Source organism: Dermacentor albipictus, chromosome 1 (genome assembly GCF_038994185.2).
Source record: "Dermacentor albipictus isolate Rhodes 1998 colony chromosome 1, USDA_Dalb.pri_finalv2, whole genome shotgun sequence".
Lineage (NCBI taxonomy): Eukaryota > Metazoa > Arthropoda > Arachnida > Ixodida > Ixodidae > Dermacentor > Dermacentor albipictus.
In genome coordinates, this window is record NC_091821.1 from 429492701 (window position 1) to 429514764 (window position 22064).

At 49.0% G+C, this 22064-nt stretch overlaps 1 protein-coding gene across 1 annotated transcript in view; it reads right to left on the bottom strand.

Annotated features, from left to right (window-relative positions):
* Nucleotides 1-5035: 5035 nt before the first annotated feature.
* Ptr (patched domain-containing protein) overlaps nucleotides 5036-22064 on the bottom strand; it is a 112475-nt gene continuing 95446 nt past the window's right edge. The window contains exons 2-5 of the mRNA XM_070532284.1: nucleotides 14464-14796; nucleotides 11510-11715; nucleotides 9157-9494; nucleotides 5036-8432 (exon numbers count right to left, since the gene is read on the bottom strand). Coding sequence (XP_070388385.1) covers nucleotides 7274-8432; nucleotides 9157-9494; nucleotides 11510-11715; nucleotides 14464-14796 — 2036 coding nt within the window. The 3' untranslated portion in view covers nucleotides 5036-7273. The remainder of the gene's footprint in view (nucleotides 8433-9156; nucleotides 9495-11509; nucleotides 11716-14463; nucleotides 14797-22064) is intronic.

Sequence of the window (22064 nt, forward strand, 5' to 3'; positions counted from 1 at the left end):
TAGCAGACAGCTTAACGAAGTAAGGATAGTAGTTTTATCATCCATATCCACTTGTGACCATTTGCCTACTAATTAAATTAACAACATGGTGTCACGAGCGCACAAACAAGCATGAGCACATCTCACTCGATGACCGCGTACACTCGCTGTCAAAACGCTGTAGTGCGAAAGCGTGACAGCAGCAGTGAGCTAATTGACCTTCGCGCTGTCTCTCGCTTCAACGCAAACGAAGCGAAGAGAACACAGCGCACACGAAGCTATCAGCACTCGGAGCGCTCTGTCCCCGTCGCACAAGATATGGCCTGCGCGGCCGCGTCATACGCAGCATCCGCCGGACTAGAACGCCCCCGCCCTACCTCCCCTCCCCCCGGTTCCTTGCGCGCGACGGAATACGGGGCGCTTCCTCCCTACTTTGCCCCCTTGCGCGCGAGAGATTGAGCCACTATCGTCAGTTCACCCTCGTATGCTTTCACTCGCACATACATGCGGAGCGCGGCGTCGCCCTTGCACTTCATATGGAACGTCACGGCGACGCGAACGCCTGCGGCAGGAATGCACCTGGAGTGTCTATATATTTCCTATCGCAATAAAGAAAGGCACATCTAAGATATGTCTAGGGCTTGACGCCGCTGCGAAGGTACCCTTAGATTTCGGCGAGACACTGGTCTCAGCGAGCTGCTGTAGTTCTCTATGTCGCGTGTGCCCACCTTATGTCCTGCGTCATCCCATTTATGGCCGCACTCACCTGAAGTAACATGCCAGACGTGCCGCCAGCCAAACCGTCTCCAGTTTTCATTAAAGAATGTCTCTCTGTACCGAAGTGAAACTCTGCAGGAACCAAGCACATGGATATGGCGGATGAGAGATTCAACGAAACGTAGGCAAGCATGATAAGGGAAGTACACATCGATTGACGCAAACTGAAAGCTGCTCCGTTGCTGTTCTGCACAAACCCCCGTCTTCACCAGCGTTATAATAACCTCGTATATGTTTTGGTGCATTTTTCATCGCAGCATAATTAGCTGTATAACCCAGCAACAAGGTTTATCGAGTAGATATGGAAAGAAACCAAAAGGATTGTTTGCTAAGAGAACTGGAACAATTTTTTTATTACGAACTTTAAACGTTGGTACAGTGGGCGGGCGTCACACAAGCCGACGGAGTTATTCCTTCCGAACTAAATTTCCCAAGTAACTCAAATATATAACTCAGTTATCGCTCGCGCATTGCACCAGTTCTAAGCACCGGAACAGAACTCGATGCAAAGCTATGTGTACATAAAGAGACCTTGTTAACAGAGAAAGCGAAGGCTGGAATATACTGCGAAACGTTACAGTTCAAAATTAATGTTTTGGTTTATCAGAAGGGCGGCAAAAATTGACAAACGTCGACAGGTATGCGCATGTGTGGCGTTTTGTCTCTACAAGCCCAACAAGAAACGCTGGTATGGTTACAGTCTACGTTGCCACGATTCTTGAGCAAGTGCGTAATCCATGGAAATAATATTGGAAACATTATTTCATACAATAATGAATCTATAGATTGACCATTCTACCGTGCTTTCATTGCGGTTTCTAAAGTCTTCATCCTGTGTTCACTATGCATGTGCAACGTTCCAGCGTGTGTTCTTTATGATTAGCGCGCCCACTCCGGACTTACTTCATACGTTGTGTCTTCTTTAAAAACTAAGCGCGAAAGCGTTTAGAAAGTGAAAACTCGATTTCCTGCGTCCATTTGCCGTCGTTGTTGACATCGCATCACCATTCCGTTCTCAGTTTCCCGCCCACCACACGACGAAGAAAAAGCCCCTCGCCGCTGCGTTCCTTCACCGCTGCCCCTATGAATTGAACTCGTGCTGGGCAGTTGGACGCGCCAACCGCTGTAGCCGTCGAAATACAAGCGAGACGAGGACACAAACACCCCACTTGAATGCCGAAACGCTGCTCTAGTCTTGCTTACGCTACGCGACTATTTCTAGATGACGTATACCAACTAGCCCGTTGAAGGAAAGAGCAGACCGCAAGACCAGACCAGTTTACTAGTTTTTTCTTTCTTTTTTTAGAGCACAGCTCTTAGGCGCCCGTTCCGCCGGCGAGCGTCGGCGTTGTCCATTCTGACTGAGCGAATGAATATAATCATGGATGAAAGCGAACGTAGAGTGCAGCGGGAGATGAAAGACTGCGATAGCGAAGATATATCGAGGAGAAAACCGGAGGAGGATGCCGCGCAAGCATGAGGGGGAAAATGGAGGAAGAGGGTATGGCGAAAGCGTGAGAAGAAAAGTGTAGTGCCGGCCGCGCAAGACGGGCTTTGCGGCGACGACGGCTACGAGACGGCGCGAGAGTAGCGCGTGTTGTCGGTATGGAAAGAAAGCGCTGCATGAGTGGGGGGTCTGTCTGCGGTGGTCTCTCCCGATTAGTGAAGCAGTCGCGCCACACATCGCTCCATTGCAACGTGCCGCACGAGACAGATTGTCCGCGCCAGCCAATATATCGTGAAATGGAAACACATATACAGCTGCGCTCAAATTTCGCATTAGGCAGTATCGTAATCGTCGGTGAATTTTTTTTTCTTCCAGAATTTCTTGCGCCATACAAAAAATCATGCCATACAGTAAACATCAACTTACCCAAGAAATTTGCATGTAACAAGTCCGCATGGCGACACTAGTTGACTTCACTGTGCTGTGGCCTATACATAGCAGACAACGCTACGTAGACTATTGAGAGATTTATCTCACTGCTTATATTCACGACCAGAAAATAGTGCGTAAAATGTAAAAAAAAAATCTGGGGTTTTACATGCAATAAGCACGATCTGGTTATGTGTCACGCCGTAATTACGGGCTTCGCAATAATTTGGCAATTTGAGGTTCTTTAACGTGCACGTAGTGCAAGGTACACGAGCTTCTTTTTCATTTCTTTATTTGCATTCTGCCCGCATCGGAATCTGGCCACCGCGACCGGGATCGGACCCTCGACCTCGACATAAGCAGTGCAACGCCATAGTCACTGGGCTACCACGACAGAGTCGTCACATGCGAAAGATATAGATACCCGCATCATCTAACTTGACATGACATGTGCCGCAAAATATGACAGTTATTATATGAAAGGGGTCGCATGTGTGAAACTGGAGCAGTATGAGCGGAGTGACACAGTTTTGCGACCGGCAGCCACAGCCCGCTGCTTGCTCTCACTTCCGCAACATAGTACCTCGCATTCTGGAAGCACAAACGTGCACAAATAATACGTTATCTTCCCTAACCGCATGTCCACAACTTGCAGTAGTAATATATTAAGCGATACCTTTGTTTAAGGCGATGCAGGTTAAACAAAACTGCACTGTGAAACACGTGAAGTGAGACCTCCATGACCGCATTACTCGCAATGCATCCCCACCATTGCCGTGTGCATGAAGCTAAATATGAATCTGTCGAGCTATATTTGCGGTCGTGAATTTCTGCAGTTTTCAATTTTTTTCTTTTAACGCGACTCACATTATGAGAGCGGTGGCGTCTGCGCATGTATGTCTGAGGCCACAGCAATGGAGGCATACGGGGTTGTACGCATCACAAAGAAATTCTTTGGCGAAGATGGCGGTGACCACAGTGAGAGCTTACTGCTGCCGCAGTTCAGAAGCGGAGGAATCACACTGGTTTGCTCAATTAGTTCCCCATTTCTTTGGGTGTTGGGATCTTAGTCAAGCCATTGCGGCTTTTAGTCCTGGTCCCTACTGTCAATGGAAAAATGATTTATTTATTTATTTATTTATTTATTTATTTATTTATTGGTTGGTTGGTTGATTGATTGATTGTGGAATTGGTTACCTGGCTATGCTATTATGTTTTTACTTATTGAGCACGCAAATTTTCTGGTAGCATTGAGTATGTCAGCATAGAGTGCAAGGTTGTGCGCGACCCACAATGTGTTTTGCTACCACTTGTGCTATTTATAGGGCACTCCTCAAGTCGTCTTGATGCTGCTTCAGTTGGCTCTTGTCTGGAAGCTTAAAAGGACTGCACTGCGTCTGACCCACTGATAATTGCGTTCAGTTCCCAGCGCTCAGACCGCATTAAAATACTCTCCGATTTTCCCGATCCCACGTTCGAGCCCGCACTGGCACCCAAGTATGACCTCCGTTGGGAAAGAAAGCTTTAACGCGAAGCTTCCTTTGCCTTTTCGCCTGGGTTCAGTGTTCGTCGCCATTTCTTCGCCTTTATACACAACACCTTGGGCCGCATGCTATGCACCGTCAGAGATGTGAAAATGGATACGCGACCAAATATACAACTTGGGCCATTGGGTATCTGCCCATTCTTGGTCAATCCCTCAATATGTGTCATAGCGAAACAATTGATATATACAAGTCCAAAATCAACTTACACATCTGTCGTATTCCTCTGTACATACACCCCTCGTCAACACTCTACATTTGACGAATACCATAAATTGCATTCGTCCTCGTGACATACAGAGCAGCTACGGGCGACGAGGCCCTGCACGTGCCTCGCCTATCGCTGCCAGCTCGCTACCTCGAACAAGCCACGCATCAGTTATATTCCAACATTGCGTTGGATCTGCGGTTTATTTTTGTCATTATTTCTTTTTTTTTGTAACTATACCCCTCGGGGGCTAATCACTCCACGGCCATCTCGCCAATGTCTGAAAACCCGTTACCGCGCCGCGAATTGCAGAACTCTAAATATAGATTGACTAGATCAACGGTGGATTGGAGAGTGTAGGCACAGCCCGTGCTGCAAAGTTATTGCCTCTTCGGTGTTACTACACACACTGGCGGTTTTACCGCGCGAAGGACGCCACGAGACAACAATGCATCGGCCGAAGCGTAGCCTCCACTTCGGTCACTTCCTTGTTTAGTGGAGCGAGAGCGCAGAGCGGGGTCCACGAGGCGTGAGCAATTACAGAAGGGTTTATTTCTGCGTGCGAGGCCACCTGGGCCGACCGTTTTGTTAGCGACCCCGCAAAAGCCGGCCGTGGTAATCGCTACTGTTCCCATCAGGATCAGACGTCGTTGTAGGTGCACTGGCGGCTAGGGGGGTTGCCATGGCGCATTTGACGTCTTTGCTGTTGAGACGAGCTTTTTTTTTTTTTGAAACAAGGTGAACTTTATTCGTTATTCGCATTTATTGTATGTACAACAGTTGAATACCATCGCATCCTAATGCATTATCATGCACTCAATATCAATAAAATGACCAACCTGATACATCGCGAAAACAAGGCAAGGAAACAGCACGTGCAAGACTAAACAGAAATGCGCGATTCCTGCGCCGTCTTCAGGTAGTGGACATTTGTCGCGAACGGCTGAAAGCACATATTTTTAATCGAGGACTCTAACTTGTTTTTGCTATTGCAAAGAGGCGTACCCAAAGGCGCGCCAAGCCTTTACACGAAGTGTTGACGGCGCTGTAATTGTAGATTGGCAGCCTGACAAGTGCGGTGGCCTCAGCGTTCCAAATTCATAATTGTGCCATTTGTGCTGCAGCTCGTAAGTGTGCGCTGCTTCGTTTCTCACGACTTCGTCACGTGAGCTTTAGGCATACACTTATGAATTGATGTTGAGCCTATCGCGCGAACAGCACCACAGTGATTCTATAAAGGTGTGCGTTCTCTAGCTAATGAGTAGCTGCATCGTACAGCAAAGTGCTGGGTGAGAAAGGACCCCGTTGAAAGCACGTGTACCTATTTCAGGTGTGTGGGGCCTTACCGAAACAAGGCACCTAAACGCGGAGAAAGAAGACAATTTCGTTTGCGAAATAGTCTTAGTGTGCTGTCGCGCTTTTATGAAGAAAATGCTGCATGCATGCGATGAGTAGATCAACAAGAGCGATAAAACTAAATTCACATTTTTGCTTCACGTGTTTCTCGGAAAGGTGCCACTGGAGTAACTTTTTGCATACTCGTGACATTTTGCAGCGTGCATGACAAAACGATGTTGCAAAGTGCAGGCCCCTTTGGCCGAAAGGCCGACGTGTACAAGCATATTTGAATCATTTTGTTTTCTAAAGGCGTCACATGCCTTCCTATTCAATGTTTCATGATGTCTCCACAAGCATCGGGTTCCGATGCTTGGTCCTATAAACCTTTCCTCATCCTGCCTTGTCGATCACGTACGCGTTCCTAGTTGTGCAGTCAAAGGCAGTGTCACTAACGATGAACTGCACTGCATTTTCTGCACTAAAAATATGATAAGTCACTCCGGCCTAGCCGTAATTTAAACGTGCACTGAAGCATGGTGTATTGAAGTCAATTGCTGCTATGTTTATAGAAGCTGTATGACTCGCAGATGTTTTTTTTTCATTATTTTTGCGCCATGTTATACATGAACTCCTTCCGTGATTGCTAAGCAGTTTGAAGGTCGTCTACCCGTTCATAGGAGTGTGCACCTGTGCGCAAAAACGAGCGCAGCCACAAAACCGGCATGCTTTATCTCTGGTGTGAAATCTTCGACTTCTCATCACGATCTGTCCAGATTGCGAAAACAACTCGTCAAAACACAACGCAATATTTACCTTCACAATGCATACTACCCTTAAGCGCTATCGACAACTCGGTTCACACTGCTCCCAGAAACACACGACAGCATTAAATACGTAAAATAGATTTGTAAAAAATGTAAGTCTCTGAATTTTCGTCTCATTACAAAAACCGAATGCGACTAAATAATAAAAAACAGGGCACTTAAGATGCGAATGCGGAACCTTCGTAAGGTCACTTGTCAAAACGAATTTGAGGCAGACACTTTGCATTCATCGTCTCGCGTAAAAGACCGGGCACTTGAAATGCCATCTGAAGGCGGGCATAAAATGGGCGTTGCAAGTCACGTAAGGGCTTGCACACCCAACAACAGAACGTCTGTACATTCCTTGAGATGTTGCACGAAGAAAACGGGTTCCAGCTGGGGAGGCGCTAACTGTCCAATGCAATACTCGATATAGGTGCGACGCACACTGTTGCTCGAAGAACGTGCGCAGATGATTGGTCAAGCAGGTCCATCCGCTACCATACGTCGTCGTCGGTACCGTACACACGCCCTGTCCGTCCAGGGGCAATGAAGGGACAAGTAAAAAAAAAAAACAACGAATGCACTTTGGTTTATGTACAACACAAGCAGCCCGTATCGCACAGTGCACAGGACTAGACTTCCCATCTTTCGTCGCCGTTCGTCGGCCCAGTGCTGGGCGGGTGAGGCGCTGGAGGCGGGTGGGGGGGGGAGAGGCTCGGGGGAAGGGTTAACAGCAGCCGGCCGATCAGGAGGGCACGCTGTACTGTTTAGAGAGCCGCGGGGCGGACTTCATATCGTTCGAGCTGTGCCTCCTGTGCAGGCATCGTTCGGCCGGCGGCACCTTCGCCGGCCAGTTGTAGGGCGGCGCTATCCTTCCGGGCACCGTGTCGTGCTCTTCGTCTTCGTCCGGCTGGAATCCCGGGTTCACCTGGTCACCCGCGCAACCACCAGTCCTGCCGTCCTGGAAGGTCGAGTAGTTGACGATGTTGGTGAGCAGGTTCTTGCTGCTCTCGTTGCTGGGTATCTCCTTCTCCTGGTTCAGCTCACCGCTCAGCTTGCGCTTGGTGTCCTTGCTGTTGGACGAGGGCGCGCCCAGAGCGCCGTACGAGTCGCCCGAGGTGACGATCACGGGCGGGGTCTTGCAGCCGTTGGACGACGGGTACGGCGGCACGAAGAACGGGTGCGTCACGATGGCCTTCTTTTGCTTCTTGCAGAGCGAGTGCGACATGGACAGCAGCACCGGCAGCAGCAGGATCCCGTGAAGCGCGCCGAAGAGGATCACCAGGAACACCGTCTTGAAGAAGGTCAGGAAGATGTAGGAAGGCGCGAACGCCAGGATGATGATGCCCAGAATGGTGGACACGCTGCCCTGGAAGATGGGCATTCCCAGGGAGTGGAGCGCGCACTTCATCTTCTCGTTGGGCGTGGGACCGTCGGACGATAGGTAGGCGTACGATATGTGCGCCGAGTAATCCACCGAAAACCCGATGCACATTATGAGATTGATCATGGAGATGGAGTCGAGGTTCACGTTCCACAGGGTCATGTAGCCGATGACGCCGATCTCGATGGAGCAGATGGAGAAGGCCACCCACAGGGCGCACGACACACTCGGAATGAAGATCAGGGCGATGATCATCATGACTGCGGCGGCGACGCCGATGGACTGAATGGACGTCTCGCGCACTAAGATGAACTGGTCGAAGAACACAAACAGCGTGTGGAACACGGTGATGTGGTGGTCTGGGTAGCTGTCGGCGATGCGTCTCAGGTCAAGCACCATGTCCTTCTCCATGTTGGCGTCCGAGATGTTGGTCGTCTGGATGATGCAGCGAGAGGCCACGATGGACGTGTAGTTCTCGTTGAACTTGATATCCTTCTTGAAAGTCGAGAACGGCTCGAACCTGCCCAAGGAAGGAGAAAGGATGAAACACGTGTAAATGCTAGTAAACTTGTTTACTTTTCTCCAGGAGTCCGTCTTATTAAGTAATCGTTAATGGAAGTATGAGACTAATGGTCGACCACTGTTCACCACTTCGGTGATGTATTCGTTTCACAATACATTAAGTCTCTAACAAAGAGAATCTTCGCAAGTAAATCTATGATGTCGTCAAGATCATATGTTCTCGGAGAAGCATTCTATTCCAAGAGGATAAGTGGAGCAGTCGGTTCAGATTGATGCCTACACATTGAATGGTTGCAGTGCGCCACTGAAATGAGACGCTAGAACGCAAATGCTGGGCAGCGCCATATTTCTCCGAAAGAAGGCGAGTTTGCGAGTTCTGAAAACCCCCATCTCTGAGAAGTATGAACCAATAATTTTCATTCCGATAAATCTGAAAACTTTTCCTGTACGCCACGCTGAACAGTTGCCCACGTGGCAGATTCAACCCCAAGTTGACAGGCGGGCGCGCAACCCCTTTCTCTTCCTTCCGTGCACCATTTCAGTGAATTTACCACCAACTTGACAGACGCCTGCTCCTAACGCCTCCAAGGAACCGCGTGGATAAAATTAATCATTTCATTAAAAAGTATGTCGTCTTGTATATAGTGCATCAACACAGTGCTGCCGTAGCAACCCGGAGGCTCAGTGGTGTGTTCACAAGATGTTGTCAATGAATAGCTTACCTTAGCATGAACCTGAGCCCCTGTATGTAGTCGTGGGGATCGGTGAGGTCGAACTGGCCGAAGTATCCCTTGAAGGGACCGTCCAGCGTCTGGCGACGGTACTCGCGGAACCAGCACTCGGTCAGCTCCGTGTTCTGGACGAAGCTGCTGTTCTCGAAGTTTCCGACGATCTCCTCCAGCTTGTCGTACACTTCGGGATTCCAGTAGTCCAGCGTCTTGTTCATCACCACGTGTATCCGCAATGGGTACCGCCTGAAGTACTTGTCGTCCGTGTTGAAGAAGTCGCGGGCGTACGAGGTATCCATGGCCAGCTTGTACCGCTCCAAGCCTTCCTTGACCTGTCGTTCGGGGGAAAGATGAGGACGATCAAGACGGGAGGTAAAGGCTGCAACTCAACAAATATGCGGAAGGACTGTAGCGACTGGAAAGTCACGCGTTTTGCAGTGATTACGCCAACGTGAATTACCATGCCGCAATGGCATAACCAGTGGAAACGAGACGCTACAGTACGACAAGTGGCATTCAATGATACCGTATCATAGAAGGTATAGCGGGTCCAGATCCAGCAGGTGGCGTGTTATGAGTTCTTTTCATTTTCCCTCGTTCTTCTTTTTCGTTATTGTTACGAGCGTGAAGAAAGGAGTGAAGATAGTGCTGTCTAAACTAAAACACTTTGATACCCCTACGCCTTCCTTGACTGGTGACAGCTAGCTCGTTAGGTAGTGCCGTAGTAACAAATCCTCGAGGATAGGGAGCTCAGGCATATGGCTCGACTATAGAAGTAGTAAGGTAATATATGGGGCTTTATGGCGCCTGTGCCAAGTGCGACCAAAGAGCGCCAGGCTAGTTTTGATGAGTTGGCAATGTAGTGGTGAACTCCGAGAGACAGAGCGAGGCAATAAACCGCGAACCGATATAACCAATTTAATTCCTTTGCAGATGGTCGATCTTAATTTGAAGGGAGGTAGCCGAAGAAAATCCGAGGCGCACTCGCCATTGGCCTACACCGCTACGTTAATATGCGCTCGGAAGAACTTTCGTGGTAAAAACACGGAGTTTGTCATTCTGACATGAACAGAGGCAAGACACAATTTTGACGAAGTCTGCCCTTTCTTAGGCCACTATTCCAATCGCGTCAAAAGCTTCATGGTCAGTGGGAGTCTTCAAGTTTACGTCGTCTCCCAAAATAGCGCAGTTTTGAAGAAAGTGAAAGTTTTCGTCTGAGGATATATCTCAGCTTCAACCTCCGGTGTCACCCTGCATCGGTAACCCGTCATCGCTTAGCCCAACAAAATATAGCATAGCAAACACAAGCCGGCTCAGGCCTCCTTTAATTAAAGTTCGCGTCGCTTGCTTGGAACTAGAACGCGTAAGTGTGCGCTCTTCATCGCGAAGTCATTATGGCACCATTATTGAGGCCTGTTATAAGTTAGAATTCTTTGACGCTCTGTTCAAAACTTGGCGGTGAAGAAAAAAAAAGAAAGGAGAGGAACCCGCGATATCTTGCGAAGCAATGTGGAATGCAGTGCAATGTTGTTGTGGTTTTCGAACTTTTTGGTCGATCTTACAGTAAAGATGTTCATTGAAAATCTCTTCGTCAATAATGAAGTTATCTAGCACTGCAGTCCGCGATTAATGTTCACCGAAAACGCTCCACGAACAAATAAAGGCAACATAATACACCAGAGCTATGGCGGGTATAGCTCAGGGTGAAATTAGCACTGTGAAGAGAAATTTCAATAGCTGCACAGAAACTTCAAAGGTTACTCTCAGCACGTTTTCTCTATCGGTTCCATAGGCTTCTGTTGCGATTTGTGACATCACAGCTTATTCACCACGGTTTTTTTTACACTAATTGGAGATGCCTTTACGTGTTGGCGCGATCCGAATATATTCGATTCGTGATGTTAACGATGGCTGTAAAAAGCTTTAGGATAATATTTCAGTGAACGTGATTTGATTATATAGTAACTTTAACCGGATTTGAACACCTTACGTGTAACGATAAGGGGGCTTTTAAAGTCAGGCTTTTAAAGGTGACGTCTCAGTTCACAGATACGCAGACGCTTTACTCGTTTATAGGTATTGTGAAAGAACCCATTCACTTTTTTTGTTGTTCTGCTTGATTAACGCAATAGTTAATCTACCTATTCAACGAACGGCTAAGGATTTCGAAACTCTCAAACACGAACTGCGCGCTAGGTTTTTTTTCCTCGTTTTTTTTGTTTGCTTTTGTTTTTGCGAACTTACTGTGGAAAGCGCGCGCAAGGAAAGGGTTTCTCAAGCGGCAACGCAGAATGAACTCCCTGCGACTTTGTCTACATAGGCGCGCACTTTTGGGAGGCGGACTTACTTGCGTGCATCCCCACAGTCCGATGGCGAGGTACACCAGAAAAACCAGGATAACCAGAATCTTGATGGGAAACAGGCTAAGCAGGCCGCCCCAGGAGTCGCGGAAGAAGGTCATCATGATGTGCTCCCGGTTGTCCAGCGGGTTGTCCGGGTCGTTTGGGTTAAGGCCGCCCGTGCACAGAGCCCGGAACAGCCACGAACGCCCTCCTGCAAAACGGCGACACCATCGCACACACATTGATGAGATACGAAACCAGTTCCTTTATTTTTTAAACCTAATTATGGGGTTTAACGTGAAAAAAAAAAAAAAACCGACGATCCGATTGTGAGTCACGTCGTAGTCAGAGATTCCCGATTCAATTTGACCACGTGGGATTCATTAGCGCACGGGCGTTATTGCATTTCGCCCCGTTCGAAATGCGGCGGCCGCGGCCGGGACTAGATCCCGCGACCTCGTGCTTAGCAGCGCCACGCCATAGCCGCTAAGCCATCCCGGCGTTTGACGTTAATCAGATGACACTTCGCTACGGCAGGAGTTGAGGTGATGCTCAGAGCCTAGAAACGCTGACGAAGCAGAGCGCTCGCGAATTGTTGCGACGCTTCGAAAAAATTAAATTATGGGGTTTTACATGCCAAAACCACTTTCTGATTATGAGGCACGCTGTAGTGGAGGACTCCGGAAATTTTGACCATCCGGGGTTCTTTAACGTGCACCTAAATCTAAGCACACGGGTGTTTTCGCATTTCGCCTCCATCGAAATGCGGCCGCCGTGGCCGGGATTCGATCCCGCGACCTTGTGCTCTCGACGCTTCGAAGCTACGTGCTTCGTTGTACAGAACCGACATGAATTATGTGTGTTCTCAGTTTCTCGTGCAGTCGCATATAGGTCAGGTTGTTGTTCTAGTTTGTTATTTGCATAGACGCGGGAAAGAAATTTGGCTACCACGGAGCCGGCTATCACGTCATCGCTAAAAGGCGCTGGCGGAGAAGTAGAACAAATAAAAAAGAAAGGCGCAAGAACTAAAATGAGGACAAATGAAATAAGACGTCAAGCGGGAAATAGAGACAAAAGCAAATGATAGACAGGACTCTTCACCAGAGAATACCTCCGGTTGGCTAACCTGTACTGGGAAGACATCAAGTAGCTGATGTAGAACAAAGCGGCCATACGAGTGCATTGTCATTTCTGGTTAAAAGCGGCAGCCGCTGTATGCGTTTCCTGAAGCGTACCGCACGTTGTGCACAGCAAGAGCAGCCCGTGGCGTTCCGGTGCCAGTGTACGGTGCTCCTGACACCAGAATGACCATGCAGCCACACCGCGTCCGCTAAAACCGACATGCTCTTCCCACCTGTGCTACAACCTTCATCAGTCCGTCCGTCCGTCCATCCGTCCGTCCGTCCGTATGTCGGTTCATTCGTACGTGCTTGCATGTATGCAAAGCCTAGTCATGTAACATAGCTTTAGCTTATCCGCATACCTATTACCCTATTCGGAACATCATGTTACCGGAGACACGGACCACAGTAGAAACACTGGAAGCGTCATCTCGGGACGCTTTGTTCAACCACAGTCTGTTAGGAACGTTTTTGTATTACGCGGGTGTTCTCGTCGACGAGAAGTACTAAAGAAAGACTACATGTTAATGATTATGTCACTGATTATGTTACTTGTGTACTCTGCCGCTTTGCAACAGCGGCAGAGTACACAATATTGTTGTTCCCTGCATTTAATAGCTTTGTGCTCAAACTGGGTAAACTACGCGGAGATGGCGCTATCATATGCACATAGGATGGCACCATCTTACGTGGGCATCAAGTCTACGTCTGCGGTAACCCGGTATTCCGTGAACGGTAATACGGATACTGACAAATTAAAAACAGAGAGTTTTAGCTTGTGTGTAAGCTTATTACCGTTTGCAGTTTGATGGAGCCGTGGACTGCAATAGCAAGGCTGCTAGCGCCATGTAGCGGCCCTTTGTCCAGCTACAATGCGTTTGAAACATTTTTGTGTTGCGCGAGCGCTCTCGTCGAAGTAAGGCTATAAAACGAATGTACGTTAATCATCGTGCCTCTATATGCAATGCTTTACAGGAGCAGTTAAGCAGAATATGGCAGGTTACTGCAGTATTAGCTTGGCGAGCTCTCAGGTTAAACTCTGCATCACAAGTAGGCGCTACTAGCATTGTTGATGCCGCACACCTCTACGGTGGTGGGATGTTTCGTAAACAGTAGAGGGATTTTGCGCGTCCGGCATTCCGGTATATACGCAATGGCGCTGCGGATAGCCGGGTTAGCGGTGGCGTAAATGTGAGCGGCCGAGTTCGTGACGCCACCTGGTGGTGCAGAGTTCAGACAAACATAGAGCTGTTGGTGCATATATTAATCAAGTGTATTTTACTTCGCTATGGATCTAAATTTTCGGCAGAGGTGGGAGCACTTCGTCCTTTTTATTGTCTTTTTTCGGCAAGAACACTCGTGGAACACGTAAACGTATCTATGCGGCATTGGGGTTAGATGAAGCATCACAAGATGACGCTACGAGAGCCCTGTAACCCGATATTACGCAAACGACACTGCGTATACCGGGATACCGGACAAGCTAAAGCTCTCTAATATGAAGTTTGAGCGTGTCCGGTATTCCGATAAACTCAAGCGGACGGAGCATTTTACCGGATGAGCGGTGGTGCGATCCTTAACGGCCTGCACGGTGCAGCCACCTGGTGGCGCAGAGCTCAGCCAGACCAAGCGTATTCAACCAGGCAACCAAGCGTATTCTATTCGCTGTTAGTGGAAATTTCCGGCAGCAACGCGATTACGCAGCATAATTACCTGCAGGTGGCTGCACCGTGCAGAACGTTCACGTTCACGCCTCTGCTCACCCGGTAAAAAGCCCAGTCCGCTTGCGTTTGCCGGAGCACCGGACACGCTAAAACTCTAATACAGCGCGCACTCACCGGCTTGCGACTTGGGCATGGTGGGGAAACAGAGCAGGCCGTGCAGGTTCCTGCGCTCGGCGTATCCGGAGAGCGCCATGCAGCCGCCGAAGAAGGTGATCTGGTAGATGTAGGTGAACAGCACGGCCACCGCGGTGTAGATGCAGAAGATTCGCACCGAAGGGAACGGAGTGATGGCGCCGATGCAGAACGAGATGAAGTTGGTCAGCGAGGTGATGGTGATCGAGACAGCCGCCTCGCGGTACGTCTCACCCATGCGCTCCACCACGCTCTTGCGAGGACTGGTGCGCCTCCACGCGGCCAGCAGCACGAACGTGTCGTCCATTCCGATGCCTGCGCGAGACGGTTGGAAACGACAGGGTTTTTTTAGTTGCGCAGCACCGCAGTCTGGCGAGCGGAGTGGAGCATTTCAAGGAGTCGCACCGAGCGCTGGTCGGACGTATTACAACGTTCTGGAATACCGTTTCCGCACTAGAACTCCAGTTACCGTCCCTGCACGCCAGGTGCCATAGGAGCATGAGCGCCGCGGTATACACCAGACACGCGCGTAGCTGACATTTGGCTACGTCAGTATTTATTATTATTATTATTATTATTATTATTATTATTATTATTGTTATTATTATTATTATTATTATTATTATTACAACGCTTTCTTACAAGTGGCAGCAGCAGTGAACGATGATGGCTGGCGATCATGTTAAACTAGGCACTTGTTGACGCGTAAGCCTAACCAAACAGCTACACGTCCTTGGTAAGTCTTTCATTAAAGAAAAGCAAACATAAGATTTTAGCGCCGACGAGAATAGTGAAACATTGAATAACAAAGCAGCAAACAGACAGTGTTTACAGAGAAATAATTCAGTAAGGTAGCATCTTTCTACACCACTCTGCACCCTCCTGCATGCATGCATGCACAAGCAGGCACGCACACTGAATATCAGAGGAAAAGTAAAAAAAAACACGTGAATAGCAGTGGAGGTACGAAGCATGGTACCGCATGCAGAATCACTCGCCACACGGACGATATGTAGCAGAGTGTATGGTGGCGCATTCCGGGCGCCCGCGGTAAAGCGTTGAACACGATTATAATGCCTTAGTGATTGATAATGGCAGCCAGCAGCACCATTCTAGTGCTTTCCTCTTCGAGGCACGTGGACTCATTTTGGAGGGAGCGCACGGAAAAGACGACGGATAGTTTGAGACGCCTCGTCTTTTTTTTCATTCTTCTTCCCCTCCTTCTCGAGTGTGTCCAGCGCGGAAAACAAAACAACACAGAGGCGCGGGCAGCAGCGTGGCTAGCCCAAGCAGGAAGGGAGCAGAATCGAATCGGCGCTGCGGAAAAAAAGGTGCTCCCGAAGGAAAACTGCGACCACGGCGAAGAACATGTGGAATCGATGATGTAAGAGATTTCCAAGGACGGTGGTGCGCTTCAGGCGCGCTGCAGCCCGAGATGCGCGCCTCTCTCGTCTGTACACAATACAATATGTATAGGCGCTTTTCCTTTGTATACACACACGCGAAGCACGAGGAAAATGTTGGGCAGCGCTCCTTTAACTCTTTCCGTGCCTTCGGATGGCTGTTCAACCATACTACATACACTCTAACACACACGAAAGGGCACAAGTATTATACGCAGTCAGAGAGAGAATTAAAAGAAAAGGAACAGTAAGAGGAAGGCCAACTCGATCGAGATGCACGAATGCTCACGATAAGTGGAATGTCGACGTACATGGGCGTCGCGTGCACACAGCCAATAGATCCGCGCATAGGTTGCCGGGCAACTTGCGCGCTTGTCGAAGCAAGCCGAAGTATACAGGAACGAAACTGCAATTGGTTCGCACCTTCGCTGACACCAGGCAATGTTGCGAACGACGGAAGGAAAGCGGCTAGCCCGTTTGAGCTCGATAAAGAGAACGGGTCGAAGGAACTACAGTCAGGGTAACAAACTGCCACCCGTATGAGGCACATAGACTTTCAGTGTAGCAAAACGAGATCTTGGGCGAGTTGGTCACTTATTGCCGGCACAACAGCAGCGCCAGAAACACACACAAAAGAAAGGAACACTGACAGATCAACACGGACAATCGCTGCGATTGTCCGTGTCTCTCAGTGTTCCTTTCTTTTGTGTGTGTGTTTTTTGGCGCTGCTGTTATGTCGGCAATTTCAGTGCAGCGTCATATTAATGTAGCTACAGCTATAAGTATTCGACGTGTTTCTTCCCCTGATACCATAGCGGGTGCTTATCCTTGCCAGTGCTTTACACATCGAATCTGCCTTATTATCTCATAAACAGTAAGGTCTCGGCAGAGGCAAAAGCCGTTTCCTCTAGGTATAAAATTTAACGATATAACCCGAAATACAGTGACGGCCTTATCGACCTCGTGAGGCGCTGTAGAACTTTCTGACAACTGTGTGCGTCTGGCTAGTTAGTTAGATCAGGTTTCATGGCGCAGGAGAGCTGAGGTTCTACTGTGCCAACAAGATGATAACAGATAACCCACTGCTGGCATTACATTACATTACATTACACTACACTACAATACTTCATGTGCACGTTTGGGCTGTTGCGAACTATATATTTGCTGATATTTTGTCTATAGTTAGAAATCGCACGTTATATATATATGAGAAACAGGTGCCCGCCAAGTCAACGCTTTCAGCCAGTTATAGCCTGTGTCCCAGGCATATGCAAGCGATGTCGAATAAAGTTGATTTGACTTGACTATAGTTCACACAGCGAAACAGACCACGAATCAACACAACGCGGTTCTTAAATCCGCGGTATATGCCCGTGCACGTTATGATGGGCTAAATCGCGCGTTCCCGTTTATGACAAGTAACACTCGAGAGCGCTGAGCCACACAACCGAGGGCGCAGAAGAGACAAACCGACGTCGCATTCACTGGCGGGCGGGGCGGCCTTGCCGTCAAGTGCACTGTCCAGCTCTGCAGCAGCGGACAGTGCGTCTTACATGTGTTTACGTCGGTCGGTCCGGTAGGTCACGCAAGGCCACCACTGCGGACGCATAACCAATCGTCCAGCGGCTGTCACGAACGAAACCAAGCACGCAGCCGCCATATCTGCACAAGCGCGTAGCCCGCATGCTGAGGCTCTGCATGCTGCCACTACAGGCAAATACGCGTTCCCCTCCCGCTGCCCCGTCTCTGCTTTTGCCTCCTTACCAGCCAAGCTCAGTATACCCGTACTTACGTCAGTGGTTAGCCAGGCGTGTATACGCGAGTATGGCAGTCACAAAACGGCGTCATGCATGGTGCCGCTCGCTTAACAAGCTAGCCGCACGCTAGGAAGTGCTTTCACGGTCCAACGTATTGGCGGCGAGGAGTTACGGAGTCGCCATCTATCGGAAGCGCCTCGCTGGCGTAGTATGAGGGATCACGTGGCGCGCTCCTCATAGGTTTTGCTGTCAGCGCTCACTGAAAACACCACGCGCGAGCTCTCCCGGACATTTCTGTAAGTACTTTAGAAACGAGAGAAGTTTTTTACTGTCTAAATAGTAATCTTGGGCAAACTGAAAGCATACAATCGTTTACAGACGCTATCTCTTTACCGAATACGTACAGTGAACGCCACTGCGCGCGGTCGCCGCGATGAAGTCTCCCGAACCAGCTTCTTGCGTGAAAGGTAGGTAAACGCTGAGAGCAAACTATGTGAAATATGTTCTTATAGTGTTTGTATAACTAAATGGAGCGTAATAGAACGAAGCCTCAATGCAGCGATCGCGCAGATTCGCAGCGACCGACTGCGCGTCTGCATGCTTGTCCGCGCACAGTTTCGCTTTCTCCACGCGCGCGTTTTCGCACCGTGCCATGAGCTTTAGGCCGCAGAATATGAGCATTTGACAGTATCCAAACAACCATTGTTGCGTGGGCGCTATCAGAGCTGTTCAAAAATAATTTCAGTGTAGAGACTTCGACGCCTACAGGGACTGTGATGTGCCGTCGCGCCGATTCAATATTTTTTTTCTTCTAAATTCCTTGAACTTTCAATATTATTTCGCGAGTTGCGTCGCACTGTATGTTTATCGGTGTTCTCAGCGTGCAATTTCCCGCTGCTCCTTTTTTGTAATCCAGTGCATTATTTCATAACATAAACATGACCATATGCCATGCTTTCTTTAAATGTGCTTCTTACCGCTGCCTTTCCACTCCACTGAACTTGCCAGTATCTATAGCACTGACAAGTTCATAGACCAAACCATCATGACATTAGTCGAGCAGCGGACTGGGACGAGCGTCTCAGTGCGCGTTTTCCGAAGACCGCTGACCCGGCGCCGTAGCAGAAATCTTCCTCGCGTCTGTGCTTGCTGCATACCGGAGTTGTAGCCGATGTTTGCCGGTTTTATGTTTCGCGAGCCAAGCTTCACGCTGCTTCTTGTCCTGCGGCTACGTGTGAAAAGCTGACACCGGCCTCCGTTGCGTGCGTCCGACCCTGCGGCACCGAGCAGTAGCCTACCATGTTGCGCGCCTTCAAAGGCAGCCACTACCTATTGAAGTGCTTTCAAGCGTTGTAAAGGAGACACTCGAAGGGGGAAAATTTCGCCACTAAATGAGGACCGCAGCGTACGAGGGAATTTAAACTCGTTTTCAGCTCGCTTCGGTGCTCCCGAAGCAGCCGACGCGGCCGCTATGTCCACGTGATCCCTCCTGGCACGTCACGCCGACGGTGGCGCCAGCTTTTCCAGTGGTGGAGCTCGAGGCCAATAGACGAGCGCGACCGGCGTGCATGTCCCCATCAAGATGGCTGTCGACAGCCATAGTGCGACGCCAGGGAAAAAAAAAAGAAAAGGAAATAAAAAAATGTACGCTGCGCAAGCTTCTAAATGAATATTTGAATTTGATGGCTGAATCAGACGCAGCGAGGCCTCGTCGGCGTATGGCTGCAATTGCGTACTCTAAACAGCACATTCTTTCTTCGCGAGGAAAACGCCGTCCGCCGTTAAGTAGCCAATCAGCGGAAAAAGGCTGACGTATCTGAAGTAGTAAGCAGCGCTAAGCCCTTTGGCGCTGTCATGGCCAGGTTCCAAGCTGCCAATAACGAAGCGTTTAGATGTGGCCTTCTGCGCTATACCGGCGCTGTGCGGCTTTAGAGCGAGCGCGTCCGCAGATGCCAGGCATTCGGCGAAACGAATGCCTCCGTGACACGCGAATGCTTGCGCTTGCTTCACAGCCTCGCCAAGGCGCATTTTGTAAGTGCCGTAAGAGATTAGGAAACTGCCTCGAGGAGACTGGCAGGTTTGTAAAGCGCCGTTAAGGAGTCCTAGCACGCGACCATAGACATTTCACGGGCCTTGAAAAGCAGTCGACCACTCGTGCGCCTACATTAACTTGAAGAATGTTGTCAGGAGAGCGTGGACCTTGATCTTCGAGTTACGGCATTGTAGAATTTTGTTATCGTAACCGACTGTCTAATTAGCTTGCCAGTAAACGTATTGCAATTTACAGATTGCGAGATTACCGGTGACGTATGCGTGAGCGGTCGAGTTAGTGGCCCCATCTAGCAGCACAGAGTTTAGCTATAGAAGAGACCCAGCTATCATTGCAGTGACCAACCATAACAGACTTAGCTAAACGTGTGAAGCGTTAGCAACGACGCAATCGGTAACACGCAGTTCGCTTTTATTTCTTCCTTCGACAAGAACATTCCCGTAAACAAAAAAAAATGGTCTTAACGCGTTGTGGTTGGACAAAGCGTCGCGTGATATCGCTACCAAAGGTTCCAATAGTCCATGTGATGTAAGCTGTGAACAGAATAATTTGAGGTTGTCCCTGTATATAAGAGGCTGCAGGTATAGGCAAGTAGATGGCCATGTAGTGGTACCGTATTATGCCTTAAACAGTCGGCCGGCAGTCCGTAATAAATGTTTCCTGAACAGAAGCGCCAGGTCCTCCGCCACAAGAAACAAATCGTATGAGTCGTCGGGGAGGCCTCGCATTTTATGCACGAGTTTCTGCGACATGGCCAGTCTCTACGCTACGCTGGTCACTATACTATGAACGTCCATGTCGGAAGGGGGAAGTTTCTACGCTAAAGTGATTGTTCAGGACAAAATTACAATTTGCCTGCTTCTGTTGAGGTTACCTTGAACTACTGCTATACGTGTACTACACTACCAAGCAAAAAGAAAAAGTGACCAATCTTTGAATCAGGACCAGCCATCCAACAAAGGGCCATTGCCGCAAAGTATGTCCGCCTCTGTGTCTGTCTCTGTCTCTGTCTCTGTCCGTGTTTATATGCGTCTGTCTATGAAGTGAAATTAGCCTATGTAATACTGGAATTCGTCTCATGGGATTTAGTACTGTGCAGTTGAGGTTATAATAGGTTAACAAATCGACGCTCCTACGAGTCCAAACTGCAAGACATGCCTGATGCTTAGACTCACACTTTATGCCCGCACACACTACATTCAAAGCAAGGTCATGTTTCTATCTATTTTTCAAGCCATGTCGGTACCGAGCAAACTGCATCAATATGCATGGCTTCGTGTATATGTGGGATGGGGGGACGGAATGGGGGGGGAGGGGGAGAGGTGCGCACATGAGTGAGTGCGTGCGTACACAGATAAACATGGCTAACACTTCCTGCGCCGTTGCAGTGTAAGAAGAAGGTGGCTTTCACAAAACCAGAGCCAGCCGGCGTCCTGGACCAGCTTGTCCTTGAATGACATTGCCGTTTGTGAAGCCGTACAGTCCATAACGTTAACGCTGCTTTGGTTACAGCCTCTTACTTTCTCCCATTTGTCGTGCCCTTCGTATAACAAGCGTCACAGCTTCCGGCCACATCAGCACAAACATGCGCGAAAACGACGCATACGCTTCGGTGCGCAAGTTGGGGTGATCAGGTGAGCGATGGCAGCGATCGTGGCGAGCGCCGCTTTCCTGCGTGTCCCTGGACACCTTATCTACGCGGTGAAAATGCGCCCGACTTTTCCTTGCACTCTCGGTTTTGATCATCTCTCTGATCGACCATTTCCTCTCTATCCTAACTATTCTTTTTATCTTCCTTTTTTCATTTCTTTCGTTTGCACCCGGGCCTATCATGTGGGCCTATCATAAACTCTGTCAACCGAGGAAAAGCGGATACGAAAATTGCGTCTGCGAGAAACGCAAGGACAAGGAGATCGTAAGCTGACCGCATCGTATACACTGTTTTGTTAATGCCCGGGACACCCCGCAATTAAGACCTGAAGAGGGAAGACGGCATCAGGTAAAAACGCATTGTGACGCCATACCCCCCTCCCCTCCCACAAGAAAATAACAGTGCAGAAGATAAACTTTCGCCTAAATGACCTATAAATGTCTTTTCCTACACACTGTACGCTTCGTATCGGCACCGTACTTAGATTCATGTATAAGTATCGCCATCCCTTAAATGTTATGCTTCTGTCTCCTCTTATGGCCCCGAAGCACCTCTGTATATAACACTGAAAGCTGGAGAGGCGCAGGATTATGGCGCGTTTGGAAATTCACTATAATCGATCAAGGCATAAAAAAGTTCGTGGAGCTCTTGTATGCAATGCGATGCCGTTCTACAGAGCGATCATTCCTAGAGAGCGCCCGTATAATGATGCGTACACGCCA